At 37.6% G+C, this 14,851-nt stretch overlaps 8 protein-coding genes across 8 annotated transcripts; 3 read left to right on the top strand and 5 right to left on the bottom strand.

Annotated features, from left to right (window-relative positions):
• Positions 1 to 207: 207 nt before the first annotated feature.
• C5L36_0C07065 (uncharacterized protein) lies at positions 208 to 564 on the bottom strand (the record flags this gene model as incomplete). The annotated part of the gene is made up of 1 exon (XM_029466404.1): positions 208 to 564. One exon carries the CDS (start codon positions 562 to 564, stop codon positions 208 to 210), a length of 357 nt encoding a protein of 118 aa, XP_029322264.1.
• A 159-nt stretch (positions 565 to 723) lies between these two features.
• C5L36_0C07060 (uncharacterized protein) lies at positions 724 to 1,551 on the top strand (the record flags this gene model as incomplete). The annotated part of the gene is made up of 1 exon (XM_029466403.1): positions 724 to 1,551. The coding sequence occupies one exon, from the start codon at positions 724 to 726 to the stop codon at positions 1,549 to 1,551; it is 828 nt and encodes a 275-aa protein (XP_029322263.1).
• A 133-nt stretch (positions 1,552 to 1,684) lies between these two features.
• Positions 1,685 to 3,829, bottom strand: C5L36_0C07050 (uncharacterized protein; the record flags this gene model as incomplete). Its single annotated transcript, XM_029466402.1, has 1 exon — positions 1,685 to 3,829. One exon carries the CDS (start codon positions 3,827 to 3,829, stop codon positions 1,685 to 1,687), a length of 2,145 nt encoding a protein of 714 aa, XP_029322262.1.
• Positions 3,830 to 4,145: 316 nt separating this feature from the next.
• On the top strand, positions 4,146 to 4,763 carry C5L36_0C07040 (uncharacterized protein; the record flags this gene model as incomplete). The annotated part of the gene is made up of 1 exon (XM_029466401.1): positions 4,146 to 4,763. One exon carries the CDS (start codon positions 4,146 to 4,148, stop codon positions 4,761 to 4,763), a length of 618 nt encoding a protein of 205 aa, XP_029322261.1.
• Positions 4,764 to 5,838: 1,075 nt separating this feature from the next.
• On the bottom strand, positions 5,839 to 8,775 carry C5L36_0C07030 (uncharacterized protein; the record flags this gene model as incomplete). Its single annotated transcript, XM_029466400.1, has 1 exon — positions 5,839 to 8,775. The coding sequence occupies one exon, from the start codon at positions 8,773 to 8,775 to the stop codon at positions 5,839 to 5,841; it is 2,937 nt and encodes a 978-aa protein (XP_029322260.1).
• A 338-nt stretch (positions 8,776 to 9,113) lies between these two features.
• On the bottom strand, positions 9,114 to 10,181 carry C5L36_0C07020 (uncharacterized protein; the record flags this gene model as incomplete). The annotated part of the gene is made up of 1 exon (XM_029466399.1): positions 9,114 to 10,181. The coding sequence occupies one exon, from the start codon at positions 10,179 to 10,181 to the stop codon at positions 9,114 to 9,116; it is 1,068 nt and encodes a 355-aa protein (XP_029322259.1).
• A 202-nt stretch (positions 10,182 to 10,383) lies between these two features.
• C5L36_0C07010 (uncharacterized protein) lies at positions 10,384 to 10,722 on the top strand (the record flags this gene model as incomplete). Its single annotated transcript, XM_029466398.1, has 1 exon — positions 10,384 to 10,722. One exon carries the CDS (start codon positions 10,384 to 10,386, stop codon positions 10,720 to 10,722), a length of 339 nt encoding a protein of 112 aa, XP_029322258.1.
• A 102-nt stretch (positions 10,723 to 10,824) lies between these two features.
• Positions 10,825 to 14,781, bottom strand: C5L36_0C07000 (uncharacterized protein; the record flags this gene model as incomplete). Its single annotated transcript, XM_029466397.1, has 1 exon — positions 10,825 to 14,781. The coding sequence occupies one exon, from the start codon at positions 14,779 to 14,781 to the stop codon at positions 10,825 to 10,827; it is 3,957 nt and encodes a 1,318-aa protein (XP_029322257.1).
• Between the last annotated feature and the right edge of the window lie 70 nt (positions 14,782 to 14,851).

Genomic DNA, 14,851 nt, shown 5'->3' with positions numbered 1-14,851 from the left:
GATCCAGCAAAGTACTTCCATATCCGATAATGGATCTGTTGCGACAAAATAAAAAAGAAAAGTTGGAAAAGAGACAACAATGAAAAAAGAAGGATAAAATAATCCCCAGTATTGTAATAAAGAATAGGCTAGATCTTGTAACCAAACAAACATAGCATACCGACGGGCACTTATCTTTAACGTTCTATAAGCCATTTACAAAGTGTATCAATTATCCAAGACCTCTTTCAATTGCCATTCGGTACTGTCTAATGGACACGAGTTCCGGGTCTTGATCCATGTAGATATACAGTGTAAGTGGAAACTATGGTTACACCGCCCGACTGCTCTTGGACAGGAAGTGCGTTCCCCCAATCGTCCTTCATCAATTGCACTTTGACACTCAATGCATGGTTCCATCAAGTGGTTACGACAAATGGGGCAAGCATCATTGGTCTGATCCCACGACCAGAATGCAACCGCAGTCCATTTCTTGATTTCAAATCTCTTCTTTTTCTTTTGCTTCTTTTGCTCGTCAATTACCTGTGACCCGCTGTCATTTTCAATATCCATACGCTCATCCATTGTTGAATGTGGGGGGGGGGGGGCAGGGTGTCAGTGCCAATGTACTTCTTAGTTTGTGGCAAGGGATAAAATTAAAGTAAATGTCAATGTTAGACCAGTGGGAAAGTCCAAGAAGAATTGAAATTTTTGTGTCGCACAAATTATGGAGACATTTGTTCCATGATACATGTAAAATCCAAAAGGCTGAACCATACAACAAATGAACTGAGTGAAGGTCGCCAGTACTACCACCAGCTTGCCTCAATTTTCTGTATTATGGGAGACAATCCAGATATAGCGGCGTTATATCCGCCTCCTCCACCGTTCTACAAGTTCTTTACGTGTGAAAATGTGTCTACTTTCAACTCACTTCGACAATCCGGGAAATCGGACAAGGAAATAAGTGAAATACAAGATATCAAATTCTTGGTGCCACCCCAGCGACCTAATAAGGATCAGTATAGGAGTTTTGGTGATATTTGGTGGTTTAAAGATAAATACGTCGGACTAAAAGAGAGCGGGGTTCAGCAGATTTATGATGACGCATCACCGCCATCAGCGGGCAGCCAAGCGAACACATCCACGACTGAAAACGTTCTTATAGAAAACGTCAACAAAGATACAGAAAATATCGAAAATGAGGAAGAAATAGAGGAAGTGTTTAGCGGAACACGTATAGACGAATTGAAGAAGATGACCAAGTCTTTACTATTAAACTATCTTGAATTGGTTGGTCTGCTGGCTAAAAACCCAGCACTCGCACAGCCAAAAATAGACCATATTCGAACAATCCTAATTAACATTCATCATCTGCTTAACTCGTATAGGTTACACCAAAGTAGGGAAACACTGATAATCAAATTGCAGAAGAAACTCGAAGAAACAAAGACCGAAACATTAGGGATTCACGATACCTGTTCTAGAGTGGAAAAAAAACTTGACCAGCTGGTTAACAGGTTGGAAGAGTTCAAAGCGGGAAATAAGGCCAACTCGGATGGAAACCAATAAGTTTTTTTCCATGTATATTACGACTGCTGTCATAAAAGTAGGTAACAAGTTAGCAAAGTTTAGCGTATGTACAGGAATCTATATAACGGGAACTAACCCCACATAAAATGTCATTTCATATATATTGATACAGTCACTGGTCCGTGATGGATCCGCTAATTTTTAGGCCACCGAAAACAGTTGTACCATTACTGTATTGATCTTCAAACGGGCCATTGATTGCGCTGTCATATTCCTTTTGCAAATCTTCGTTCCAGATCTCTTGCACGCCAACGGCAGGTAACTGTCTAATCAACCCATTAGTTATAAATGCTCTCTCCAAGAAATTCCGATCAAAAGGATCTAAACTGCCATATGGTAATACCGAACAGAGTATAAAAGTACGTGACCTAGGTCGTGTTTCAGTAGATGATTGTGAAACTTGGGAGAACAATGTATACTCTTTGTCCGGAACAAGACCATTTTGAAGCCTCGTTCTACCTATAATGGTTGACAGGTGGTGAACAGATTTTATAGTGTTGACACCCAAAACAAATATCGTGTCTAACCCTGGTAAAGTCAATCCGATTAAAGACGAAACATTAAGCACAAGTATTTCACTATCGCTGTCTTTGCAAGCCATCTCAGAAAACCTGAGTGAATCATTTCTGATATCGAAGGTTCTTACCTTTTTACCTGTTTTACCAGATAATACTCCAGCGACATATTTTGAGTTGTACTCATCAGGATGCACAACCAGGGCACTCTTACCATCTTTCATCCATGCTTCTGTCGTTTTCTTTTTTAAAAGCTTTCCTAAACCTGCACATAGAATTTCAAGCTCACCCTTTTTAACGCTGGTAGGGACACTGCTCCATTTAGAGTTTCTATATTTTTTATAGGTTTCTGCATCACCATAAGAATTTTTATTTAAGGTATCAATCCATTGTTTTGGGGAAGCGCCGTACTCATATGGTCTCATATCATGGAGAGAAACTTTAAACTTTCCTGATTTTTCGGATTCCTCAGTAAATCGAGGAGAAACCAAAACTGTACTCACAGCTGCATCTTTCCCCACGTATTTATAAAAAGGAATCTCATTGTCTTCTTTGAAATTCCCAACAGGAGCAAAAAATTTCCAATCAATCCATTTTGTGTATTCTTTTAAATTAGAAATCAAATTTTCGGAGCTGGAATCATCGGCAATTAGGACCACTTGAGGATTCAAGTCCTTTTGTTTTTTTTTCAAATCCTGTAGCTTCATCACAAAGTCAAGTAACGTGACAACAGGGGCTTTCACACTGCTTTCAAGATATAATTCTTCATCAATCATTGAGGTGAAATCATCTACACCGATATACGACAAATTATGGATCTTCACAAAATCCATGCCGTGGCTGCTCAAAATGTCTAAAAGTCTCTGAGGTGTTGTTACCAAGATATGCGGCGTTTGCAGATTTTCCAAATCCTCCTCCTGTTGTCTCTCTTCTTCTGGTGTTCCCCTGTATAGGAATTGTGCAATTTTCTTGATGTTCATTTTGTCAGCGCCTCTCATTTCCGAAACTATTTCTTTTATAATGGACTTGTATTGAAATACCAACGCATTCGATTTCACTATCAGTAACGAATTTATTCCTGGTCTTTTTGATTTAGGTCTTCGTAGACTTAAGGCTGAAGTTAAAAGTGTTAATGACCTTCCTGAGCCAGACGGCCCTTTGGCCACTATACTCGAGTTTCCGGACATTAAAGCAAAAAACCTTTGCTGAAATTGTGTCAAAGCGATGCTCTTCATGCCTGAATTTCTCTTTGATAAGTACCGAAGTAGCGCTTCACAGAGACTTCTTGCCGGTACGACATCGAACCACGTCAATTCTTTGTCTATGTTCACCCGAACCCGTTTACTCAAAGAGAGTTTGTGATTTTTGTTATAACTTTCAATAAGATGCATGTTTTCATCAATGTACCCCTTAAGGGCACCAGTCAGACCTTTTTCAACCTTCCGATATGATTTACGGTATTTTGATTTCCAGTATTTAGGACCAATAGATAGATTTCCAGAAATCGGTGCGTCATTACCTTCATGAGCAGATTGGTTTTTTTCCACGGGTGAAGCTCTTCGATATGAGACATTGATATCATGATCTTTAGCCTGTATCTCTGGCAAATCCGAGTCTCTTTCCTCGCTCAAAATACTTTTCAATAGTGCATCGTCAGAGTTAAACTTCGAAGCAAAGTGTCGTTTTTGAGTGAAAAAACAATTATAAGATCCCCTTAAAGTAGTTGCGGATAACCTGAACATCCCCCAAGTTTCCAATTATGTAGACACCGTCCTATTGTCTAGTTTGAGGTTATTATCTGATCTTTCTTCTACTTTTCAGAAACTTCAAAAAAGTCACACAAAATCTATCTTAATGTAGATTTTCATGAGAACTTTTTTTTCAATGCTCTTTTTTTCGGCGCGTCGCCTCTAATTCATGTCTTTTCGTTATAAGCACACTATAACGAGGGAAAAAAAAAGAACTCGGAAAACCTTAAATACCGTAATGAGAGATGTTTGGATTTTATTTTAGATTTTCTTTTCATCTTCTTCTACTGAAAAAAAAATCAATCAAAAGATGCTAAGAACTTCATTGAGAAAGGGGATATATATCAACAGCAGGCTCGCCTTTGCAGCAGGATTACAAGTACAAAGGCCATTCTCAAGTTTTAGGGTTCTTCTTCAGGATGATTCCACTAAGAACACACAAACAAATGACCTAAAATCTGCTAACGGACATACACATACACATCAGCATCAACACTCCAATGACAGTGTTTCATACTCCGGTCATTCACATAGTGACCAGGCAGAACCAGGAGATCGTCCCTTAAAAATGGACAAACCGATGCTCATGTTTGCCTTCACATGTAAGAAATGTGATACAAGATCTTCACATGTTGTGTCTAAACAGGCTTACCAGCATGGAACTGTTCTTGTTCAATGTCCTGGATGTAAGGTGAGACATTTGATGGCCGACCATCTTAAAATTTTTTCCGACCATCGTATCACCCTTGAAGACATTATGAAGGCACAAGGTGAAAGTATTACCACAGGAACCGAAGACCTTATGTTCGAGGACATTCCAGAGTCTCTAAAGAATCTTCTTGGTCATCATGCCAAGGATGCTCCACCTGAATACAAAAAGACACCCGATAATGATGAGCCTCAAAAACTTTCCCATCCAAAGAAGTAAAAAGGCTTTTTTTTTTGCTCTCCTTGTTTATATACAGCTTATTAATGTACATAGTTTAGCTTTTCTTTAGACTCTGTAAAATACTCAAACAAATAGCGGCTTTTCTAGGGCAATGAAGGCTTCTAGTAGTATCGCTTCAAGCTTCTCTTCATCAAACAGTATTCCACAGGGGCAAATAAGCGAGAGACCAAATGGATGAAGGGTTCCTGCTTTCTGGGTGAATATCAGCTGTTGTGGTTTATCACAAACTTGACCTCATTGTTGTATTTCTTGTGTTACATTACTTAGCTTTTAAACAAACAAAAACTATATTTATCACTTATCCCGTGGTATAACATTAAAGATCATAGCCGCATCTATACTTTTACGGCTGTAACCTATGAGAGATATCTATGTTGAAATAAGATTGATAAAAGAGAACTGAGAGATAGTATTCTAATATGCGGTATCCTCAGGACCGAAAATGTCCAGTTGATTATCTGTGCATTATTATGAAACTTCAGCAATGAAACTATCTTTAGATTGATTTCATCCACTCTTTACTCAGTTTTGAATATCAGCTATTTTTTGTCATTGAGTCTTTCCACAATGCATCGCTTGCTGTTGCTTTGTTCCTGCTTCTCTGTTATATTATAAATTCGTGCTTGTTTTTTTGTGACTATTCATATTCTTATCTTTTTGATTTTGCTCCGGGAATCATCCGAATATCACACATTTTACGCTTCCTTCTAATACATTTTTATCTGCGGGCTTAAAAGGGAGAGCTCAAATGCTTATAGTATTCCTTAATTCAAAATTTAAGATGTTATTGATTCAGGTCTTACATAAAAAAAACCCCAAAATATCTGGACTTTATGGTTGCAATTGGAAACTCACTTTTGTCACTTGTTCTCCATATTCATCCACTTTTTACCTAGATATCTTGGACAAGAATCTGACAATATTACCAGGAGATAGAGAAAAGTATGGTAGATGCCTCCCCAATACACGTAAAGGCTGTCTGTCTAGTGATTTCTCTGTTTATAGTTATAAAACTTGACTCAAACTACAATATTAGTATATAAATAATACTCTGTCAAGCTTTTATGACTTCCTTCTTCAACTCGAGTAACCTCTCGTAAGAATCTGTATACTCCCAGCTGGCCTTACCTTTGGATAGCAAGCTTCTAACTGTGCTTTTAGCCTTAAAACGCCAATCTTTGCAAACAACATCGCCTGCTCCATGTCTACCCTCCATCTCACCAAAGTTTTCATATGCAGACACCAAATCACAACAAGTTTCCACTGCCTCGTTCCAAACTTTCTCGTCACTAGATAGATCAGGATTGCTGATAACAGCTCTGTATGCTTTCTCGTAATCCTCGAGTGCTAACCAAGGCTTTCTTCTCCAAAGATCAACCTTGGCAATAATTCTCCAAACTCTGGCATCATGCAAAACTACTGAAGGGACCTGATTACAGACAAAGTCAATACATGTTTTCTGAAAATAGGTTTCCCTGTTAGTCTCATCATAGGGTTCTGAAACCAACAGATCGACCAATTTCTCCACGACAGGCAAATCAATTGATGCTTCTTGCTGGTCCAATTCTTTCTTACGGTTTAGCAGCACTACCGAGGCGTGGAGTACGTCATCCCATCTTCCTAGTTTAACAGCCACAATAAGATAGTTCTCCCATATCTTCCATGATTTAGTAGCTGAGTCACCGGAATTGACGGATTTCTGTAATGCATTAAAAGCTTCGGGCAACTTATCAAGTTTAATCAAAGCGGAAGCCAAGTTTGACCATGCGTACGAATTAGTATCATCTAAGGAGATACACCTAGTGAATGCTTCAGCTGCTAATTCATAATTTGATATCTCTAGCCCCATACACCCGTAAAAATACCAATTCTGGAAATTGATAGGGTTTGCGGATAGACAATCATACATATGGTTGATGGCAATTTGTATATCTCTCTCTATACCAGCACCTTTAGGGGGATTGTAGTAATATTTAGCCAAGCTTCTCTTTGCACTTGCATATCTACCAATTTCCCAGGCCTTCTGCCATAATTCAGGGTTTTGTTTGATATCACCTAAAACAGACCATGACCTAGCATCGTTTGGATCAATTTCTAAGGCTTTGTTAATCAACTGGATACCTTTGTTAGAGTCACCAGTTGATGCATAACACAGTGCTGCATCTGTCCATTTCTCCAATCTTTCATAGATTTCGAGAGCACTTTTGAGAGCACCCAACTCAAGAAGCTTTTCAGCAAGCTTAGAATCTAAAGACCATTTTGGCATTAGTGGAATTAGATAAATAAACCTTAATCTGATTGCATTGGTGAGAGGCTGGTTGATATCATCAGCTTTTCTAAATTTAACCGGGAAATTGATCTCATCTTCGGTTTTAGGAAATAGTCTAGCAGTTTGCTCACTTGCAACTCCCAGTTCTTCCACTAAAGAATATAGTTGCAAAACACCTCTTTCCACAGTTCTTGGCCTGGCTGCTTCTAATAATGATCTATACCACAAAGCCCTAGCAAAGACCAGCCAATTGACACTGTTCTCCGCAGAAAATAAGATTCTTTGGATAATAGCGATCAATTCCTCATTGACCAAACTATTTCCCGACGGGGTGTTGTTCAGTATAGTTTGCATCCTCAAAAGTAGCTGAATATGATCTAAGTTTGCTAAATTAGGCTGATTGTTTGGATCAAGTTCTGATAATTCCTTAGGAATATCGCTTTCTTTCATAGCAATTGGCAGTAGTTTCTTTGAAATCGAAGATGAGCTATTTTCAAAACCAGAAATATTAGTGTAATCAATCTTAATTCGTTTGGCGGATTCGGGATCTTCATTTTCTTCTAAGGAATCGTCGTTACCAGTGGTGTCGAATTCTGGTCTCTCCAAGAACAAGTCGTCATTTAGTTTAACATCTTGAGGGTTGAATAGTTTTTCTGCTTGTTCATATTTCAATAGTCTTTCGTCTGATTTTGCAAGAACTGTCAATGTAGCTGTTGATTTTTGCTGATGTTTTGTCATCTTTGCTTTACATCCAGTAAGAACCAACTGCATGCCCGATATTTTGTTAGCATTGATAATATTGTCAAGTGTTTGTAGTTCTAAATCACCAGCAATAGAAATATTTGCATTTTCTAAATAGTATGTAATCAAAAGTTTTTGGTTGATTTCTGAATTGACATTGCTTTCGTCGATCAAAGAATTGACAACCTTCTTAGAAATCAAATTCAGAGAAAGAGAAGTTAGCTCAGGGGAAATGTCGGACAACAACGATTGCTGAACTTGTAGAGCCCTAGCTCTCCACCAACATATAGATCCAAGAACAAAATTGTTTGAATTGTCATTGGAGAATATCTCGGGATTGAAGGACTTTGCAACAAGGGTACTTGTTTCAAGATAAATTTTCGTAGGATCAAATAGAGAAATTTCTGGACCCTGCAATTGCTCAAAAATAAATAACGCTAATGCTAAGAGAAATGGTGATTCTGTCAAATGATATGGTGCAAACCCTCCAATAGTTAATAGCGAAAGTGATTCAGACTGGAGTTTAGTTTGGAAAGCACAATTCTTCCGTGCTTCAGAACCTAAAATATTAAGAAACCCAACCTCTTTATCTTCAGTTTCAAATGGCAATTGAGGACCAGAGAAGTTGATTTCAACGAAAAACTGCAAAAGCAGGACAGCAGTCAGAAAAAGATACGTCTGTTTTTCCTCTTTCGAGATATCAAGAGTATTGATATTGCTTTCAAATAGGGAAACCAAATTCTCAAAATATTGAGCTTGAGAAAATGATGAATCCATGATATACCTTTGTGTCAAGGATAAGACACTGTGGTTTTGAAATAACTTATCACTCACAGTTTCATTTCTCAGATATTCAAGGTAGTAACCGTTAATGAGGCTTTCAAATAACTTCTCGAGTTTACTGTCAATCACTGAACGTCCAGTATTGCTCGAACCATTCTGTTGAAGAATGAGATTTGTATATAGATTTTTCAAACTCATTATCCTCCTACTGATGTGGTTGATGACAGCATAAGGTAGATCTGATAATGTTACGAATACCTTCTACAAATCTTACCAAAATATTTTTTTTTTTAATTCCCTAACAAAATACGATTCCCAGAATCTCATGCATGAAGAAAAAGAAAAAGAAAATAGCACGTGACTCGTTCTACCCTCTAGAGATCGATGATCTGCAACCACATATTCAAACATGGCGGTAAAAGAGTGAATATACATCATAAAAATGATATTTAAAGTGCATGCTTACTAGTAATATATTTCTGTACGATATTTATAACTTTAGGTCAGAACCATAACCCGTCAGAGTAAAATACCTTTTAATCAAATTTACGTGTTTTGAGACCTTCGGTGTCTTTCACCATGTAAGGAAACCAATACATTGTTGGCCAAATTGTAGCGAAGTGCCACATTGCATGTGCATCTAGCAAATCAAACTTAGGAGGAAAATCGAACAGTTCAAATGACATACCACAGGAAACACTTAAAACAAGAAGCAAAGGTGTTAGAGTCCAATTAACATCGCTTTGTTTGAGGTTCTCAAGGAGTGAGAGTTGTTCTTTTTTTATTTTGTTGAATTGCGTGATTGAAAGAGCTACCCACAAAAAGTTTTGCAGTAATCCAATTACCACATTTGCCTTCATATTGTAAGTATAAGACCACACATGTAACAAATAAGAAACGTGGCAAACGTACATGAAGATACATGTAAGAGCCAAAAATTTCCTTTTTTTGCTGTTTTCATGTCTGTACAAGTGGAAGAACCTGACATTCACCGCATAAAACCCAGTCAAAACAGTCATTCCGGCAAAAAAATAATCCAATCTTTCTCTATCCCACGTATCTTTCAGATGAAAGACAGAGGAGAAGAACCAAGCGCACATAGAGATAACAGATACCAAAATATACGCCCAATATAAGTTACAAAACTCATGATTGCCCAATTTTCTTTCATGGGTATACTGTCTCCAAATGGTATTGAACCCCCAGTAATTGGGGATAAAATTACCAATACTGAATAGTGTGCTAAAAAGTTCCTGGATCCCAAAGACTCTAAGAAACGGCCACTTCCCATGGAATTGATACACTGGCAGTCCATTTGCTTCTCTTTCAGAGGTTATTATTCTTTGACATTGGTAATCACAATTATTTTCGCAGTTCCATCCGAGTATGGATAGGTGCAATGGCAAAGGCATTTTATCAAACCTATGTTTACTGTAAGTGTCATAAACAGTTCCTTTGTAAATACCGTCGCTATTACAGGTTGAAATAACACATGTCTCTAAACATTGTCTGAATTCAGGAAGATCATCACCTTTAGATGCATCAGCAATGCCCAGAAGTACTGATAATGCCAATGTCACGTAAAAACCACTGGAAAGCTTCATCTCTGTTGATCTCGAATATAATGTCGCAAATTAATAGGCATTAAAGACAGTAGTTCACAAAAGACAACAGCTGAAATATCTAAAGATGTCGCGTTTCTAAAGATTTTACAAAAAAAATAGTTCTAGCCCTGAAACCGGTGTCACTGTAGACATCAGTTTTCGGTTTATTTCCTGCAAAATAACACGAGTTATCCAAAGCTTCATGTCTAGATACAAAACTGATCTCGAGATATGTATGAAAATTCCTGGGTCTAAAATCGGTTTATTGTGTTCCCACTGTGATGGCAGGTGCCCGACATGTGATTCGAATGTCAACTCCAAGCGTCTTGTTCATATTTGCGATGAATGTTCTTTTGGTTCAATGGGGAAAAGCTGCATCATATGTGGATATAATGCTAAGCCAGGAGAGCAAATGCACGAGGCTTACTATTGCTCACAATGTTGCTTGTTAGAAAGGGATAGAGATGGTTGTCCAAAGATTCTGAATGTAGGAATTGCAAGATCAGATAGGTTTTTTCAAAAAAAATCAGTTGATCTTTAAACTGATAATGACCACATTTTTACTGTTAAACAGATAAATTTATACCTTCTAAATAATCTTTATTTTGGATCACAAATATTACAGATTGAAACATTATTGCCATCAATAATGTCCTACTGACTTGTTGGAGATTTGTTTGATACGTTCAGTTAGCATATTTAGAGCTTTGGCCTTACATCTATCAAACCACAACCACTCCAACTTGACACCTAATATTTTCAAGGTAGAAAGAAGCTCATCACGTGTGGACTTCTGGAGAGGCATAACAATTTTCAAGTTTTGTACACTATATAGGTTTTGTAGTAGTTCGGCGAAACTCTCTTTAGAATCCGACAGAACAGATGATTGACTAGAAGAACCTAGCTTCTGAGCATTTCCAAAATTGTTGGTGTCCGTGCTGGTTCTGATGCCTTCACCTTCCTGAATTTTGAAATCATTCATGCATGGTTTTATGGTGTTTCCTATTGCGCTTTCATATTCCGAGATGGCTTTCGACGATTCGATACTAGCCAGACTCTCTTCTCTTTCTATATTGGATATACCACCATCAGAGTATTCTATTTCCGTGTGTGATTCTGTAGGTGATAATGATCCAGCATGTACAGTATTATTTCTTTTTCTTGATATTTCATATAGTTGATTTGACGATTCTGTGTAAAAGGGGGTTAAGACAGTTTCTTTATCTTTATTGTGGCTTATATCTTTACTCTTTTTTTTTACGCAGATACAACCTTTATTAGGTGGTACGATTTCGTAGTACTTTTCACACTTTTTTCCTGTCATGTCTGAGTTATTTTTCAAGATAATGCTATAATCTAGAGGTCTGTAGTCATATTCCATCAAATGCAAGGTTGCCATAGCATTGATACTATGAATCCAACTTTTCAATTCAGATAACGACGTAACCATGTATATGTTTTTAAAATCTTTGCTGTAAATAAAAAATGTATACTTTGCATCCTTTGGAGACGGAAATTTGGTTCCGTGATTCTTCATACGGGTATTGAAAGAAGAATTAGGCTCCTCGTTTTGTAACTCAGAATTGCCTGAATCACTCATTGGTGGCAGAATAGCCTGCGATTTCAAAGAGTCAGAACCTGAACTAAACGAAAGAGACCTGTTCACAGTCTTATCATAAGCAATATTTTGAATTTTTCTTGTTGCAAAGCAGTCTGGATTTATGGTGAATTTCGGCTGAGAATCTTCAAATATATCTGGATCCCTATCTTTTTCACTCTTTTCACTTTTGTCAGATTTGAAATAGGGAAAAGACATAAATCCGGCGCTATCGCTTGAGTGCTCGTTATCCTGACTAATACCAAATTCTTTGAAACCAATAACCTTTGGAGTAGCCTCTTCAATAATTACAACATTGTTCCCATATTTATTGCACCCACAATACTTCATCCTGAAAGTAGCAATGTTCTCAAACAAAAACATCCCAACAGTAGTGAGAATACAAAAATATGGTTTCCATATTTTTCCTGTTGACTTTCTAGAAGATGATTTTGCTGATTTTGCCATATCGATTGTGGACATGTCAGTGGAGTCAGGTTTGGGGACAGGTATAGACGGAGAGAAACTGGTTATTGCTGTGGATCCCGTCTCTTGTTTGTCGATCATTCCTACCTTGATAACACGAGCTAGATAGAACTCATCACCGTCGTTATCATTTAGTGAAACTGGTTCTGCAGAGGTCGAGAGCAAATATGAACCATGTCCTTTCGGTAGTTTTAAAATGAATCCAATCTCATCTTCTGTTGCTGTTCTCCAGATATTTTCTAGTAGAACTGTATCCACTTCATTTATCAGCGCCTCACCAAAATCATCAAGTTGCTTCCTTATCATTTCAGCAGAAGGTATTTCATCATCTTTATGGTCATAGGTATCCCGAGCAGGCAAAAATGGTATCTTACAACCGATGTTAATATCAGAGGAATTATCATTCAGCAATCTCAAACTAGACAATGCTTCAGGTGAATTTTTAACAATGTAATCGTAGGGATCAATCACATTTGAGCCACCGCTCCATAAAAAAGCTGTACTTTTCCTTCTTGAATGCGTAGGTATTTGAAGTGATTGTTGAGAATTGGTTCGATTTGATAATGGAGTTGAAGAAGCAGCACTTAAAGAGGACGAAATTGAAAGTTTTCTGTATTCTGATTCCTTATGCGGGTTAGAACCTCCTAAAAAGGTACTCTTTGGGTATGGGTAGGGTGAATTGGATTTCAACGCTTCAATTGCATGAACAGATTGCTCAGGTGATATCTTAATGAGAGGTGTATAAGTAATATTATCATAGAGATAGCCGATCAATTCTTTACCTAAAAAGCCTTGCAAGGATCCAGCATGGATTGAATCGTTATTACTTTCGATAGCATCAAGAACATTGTGAATGAATTCAAATCTTGTCATTTTCCGTTTGTTGTTGGGATTGAACTTGTCTGTATGAACCATAATCAATGAATAGGTCAAAATATAAAGTATTTCGTTGTCAATTCCAAGGTGGGGATTACATGAATGGTAGTGTTTAGCAAACTGATAAATCACACGATCGATTTGTTGAGTTTCCGGTGGTAAGTTATTTAACATCAGAAATTTACGTAATGAGAAATCCAGTGGTTCGTTGCTGAAATCATAAAACTTTTTCAGATACTCTTGCATTGTAGATTTTAATATATCTTTATTCTCCTTTGAAAGTATTTCACAAATTAATGGTAGTGGGTATGCTTCTATAATTTTTTGCAGGTACTTCTCAGGCTCGTCATCTTTAGATAATGAAGGCAATTCTACGTCCATTGAAACTGCTTTGACTATTGGCTTCATGGAAGAGATTGAAGGGGAACGGTTTATCTTCACAAAGTTAGCAATAGAGCCCAAAATACTAGTAGATGAATTTTCGGACTCGTTAAAAGGATTCTCAGAGTTATCCATGGTTTTAGAGCGGCTTCTGGTATGGGCCCCCTTTCGATCTTTGACATCAGTTTTAGTGCCACTTGCTTTATAATCCGAATATCTAGAACTTTTCGTCTGTGAAACATAATCACCAACAGGTGTAGCACTATTTTTAGATGGCGGTGAACTAAGTATAAAAGACAGAACTTGCCTTCTATCTGAGTCTGTGTATGAGATAGATCTCCGTAATACAGGCATATCATTGTCATTTTCGTCATCGCTATTAACATAACCTTCTGAACCGTCATCTCGTCTGTCAGCAGCGTCATCTATTCCATCATTCTCACTGTCGGAAGAGCATGGAGAGTCCATCTTAGTTGATGCAAACTCTGAAAATAATATAGATTTCGCAGTACGCCTGAATGTATTGGAAGAGCTCGAAAAGTTGCTGTCAGCTCTTTCTGGGATTGAATGTTTTACAGATGTGGAAGTGGGCATTGGACTTGTGGATTTCATCAAGAATGCAGCATTGGTCGACTTTGCTGGCGAAGGAGGAAGGTTTGAGTTATGGAAATTTTGTTCCGAAGACAAGGAAAAATTCAATGTATTGAGTGACGACTTTGAGCTCCTTGTCGATATTGCTGATGGTTTTTGTGTTTGTATATTAAGACTTTTCGATTTGTTCATGGAAAAGCGTTTAGGGATCAACGAATTCCTATTTAATGAGATTTTCTTTGAAGGTTTCGGGATATTGAGTTGTTTGGCTTGATTTGAAAAATTTGATTGGGAAGAGCTGGAAAGCTCTTTTAATGATTGGGAAGAATGTTTGTTTTTCATTGTAGGAATCCATTTCGTTGAATGTTTAAATCTTAGGGTAACCTTTGAGTAGCGTTTGTTAAATTTGGAGGAATTTGATGTTGCTCCATCATTCTTGGCCATGCTCACATTTGGTTCATTCATACACTGGTTGATAATATGATTCAATTCAGTATCAGAGTCTTTGGATCGTTCTACAGAATAGTTATCTTCGATCAACGCTGGTTTTGTTGGTGATGACGCAGTAATCGGAATTTCGACATGTGATGTTGATCCGTCTGATGCTTCTAATCGTGATTTCTCTTTCAAATGGTGATCTTTGATGTTAGCTATAGAGGATAAGGTCATACTAAAGAAATTGTTGGTGTCCTTTCCCCTTCAAAAGATTACTTCACCAAAACTGGCACAAGCTAAAGGG

Source organism: Pichia kudriavzevii, chromosome 3 (assembly GCF_003054445.1).
Source record: "Pichia kudriavzevii chromosome 3, complete sequence".
NCBI classification, from domain to species: Eukaryota; Fungi; Ascomycota; class Pichiomycetes; order Pichiales; family Pichiaceae; genus Pichia; species Pichia kudriavzevii.
The sequence above is the reverse complement of the archived record's forward strand: the minus strand, read 5'-3'. Positions and strand labels throughout refer to the sequence as shown.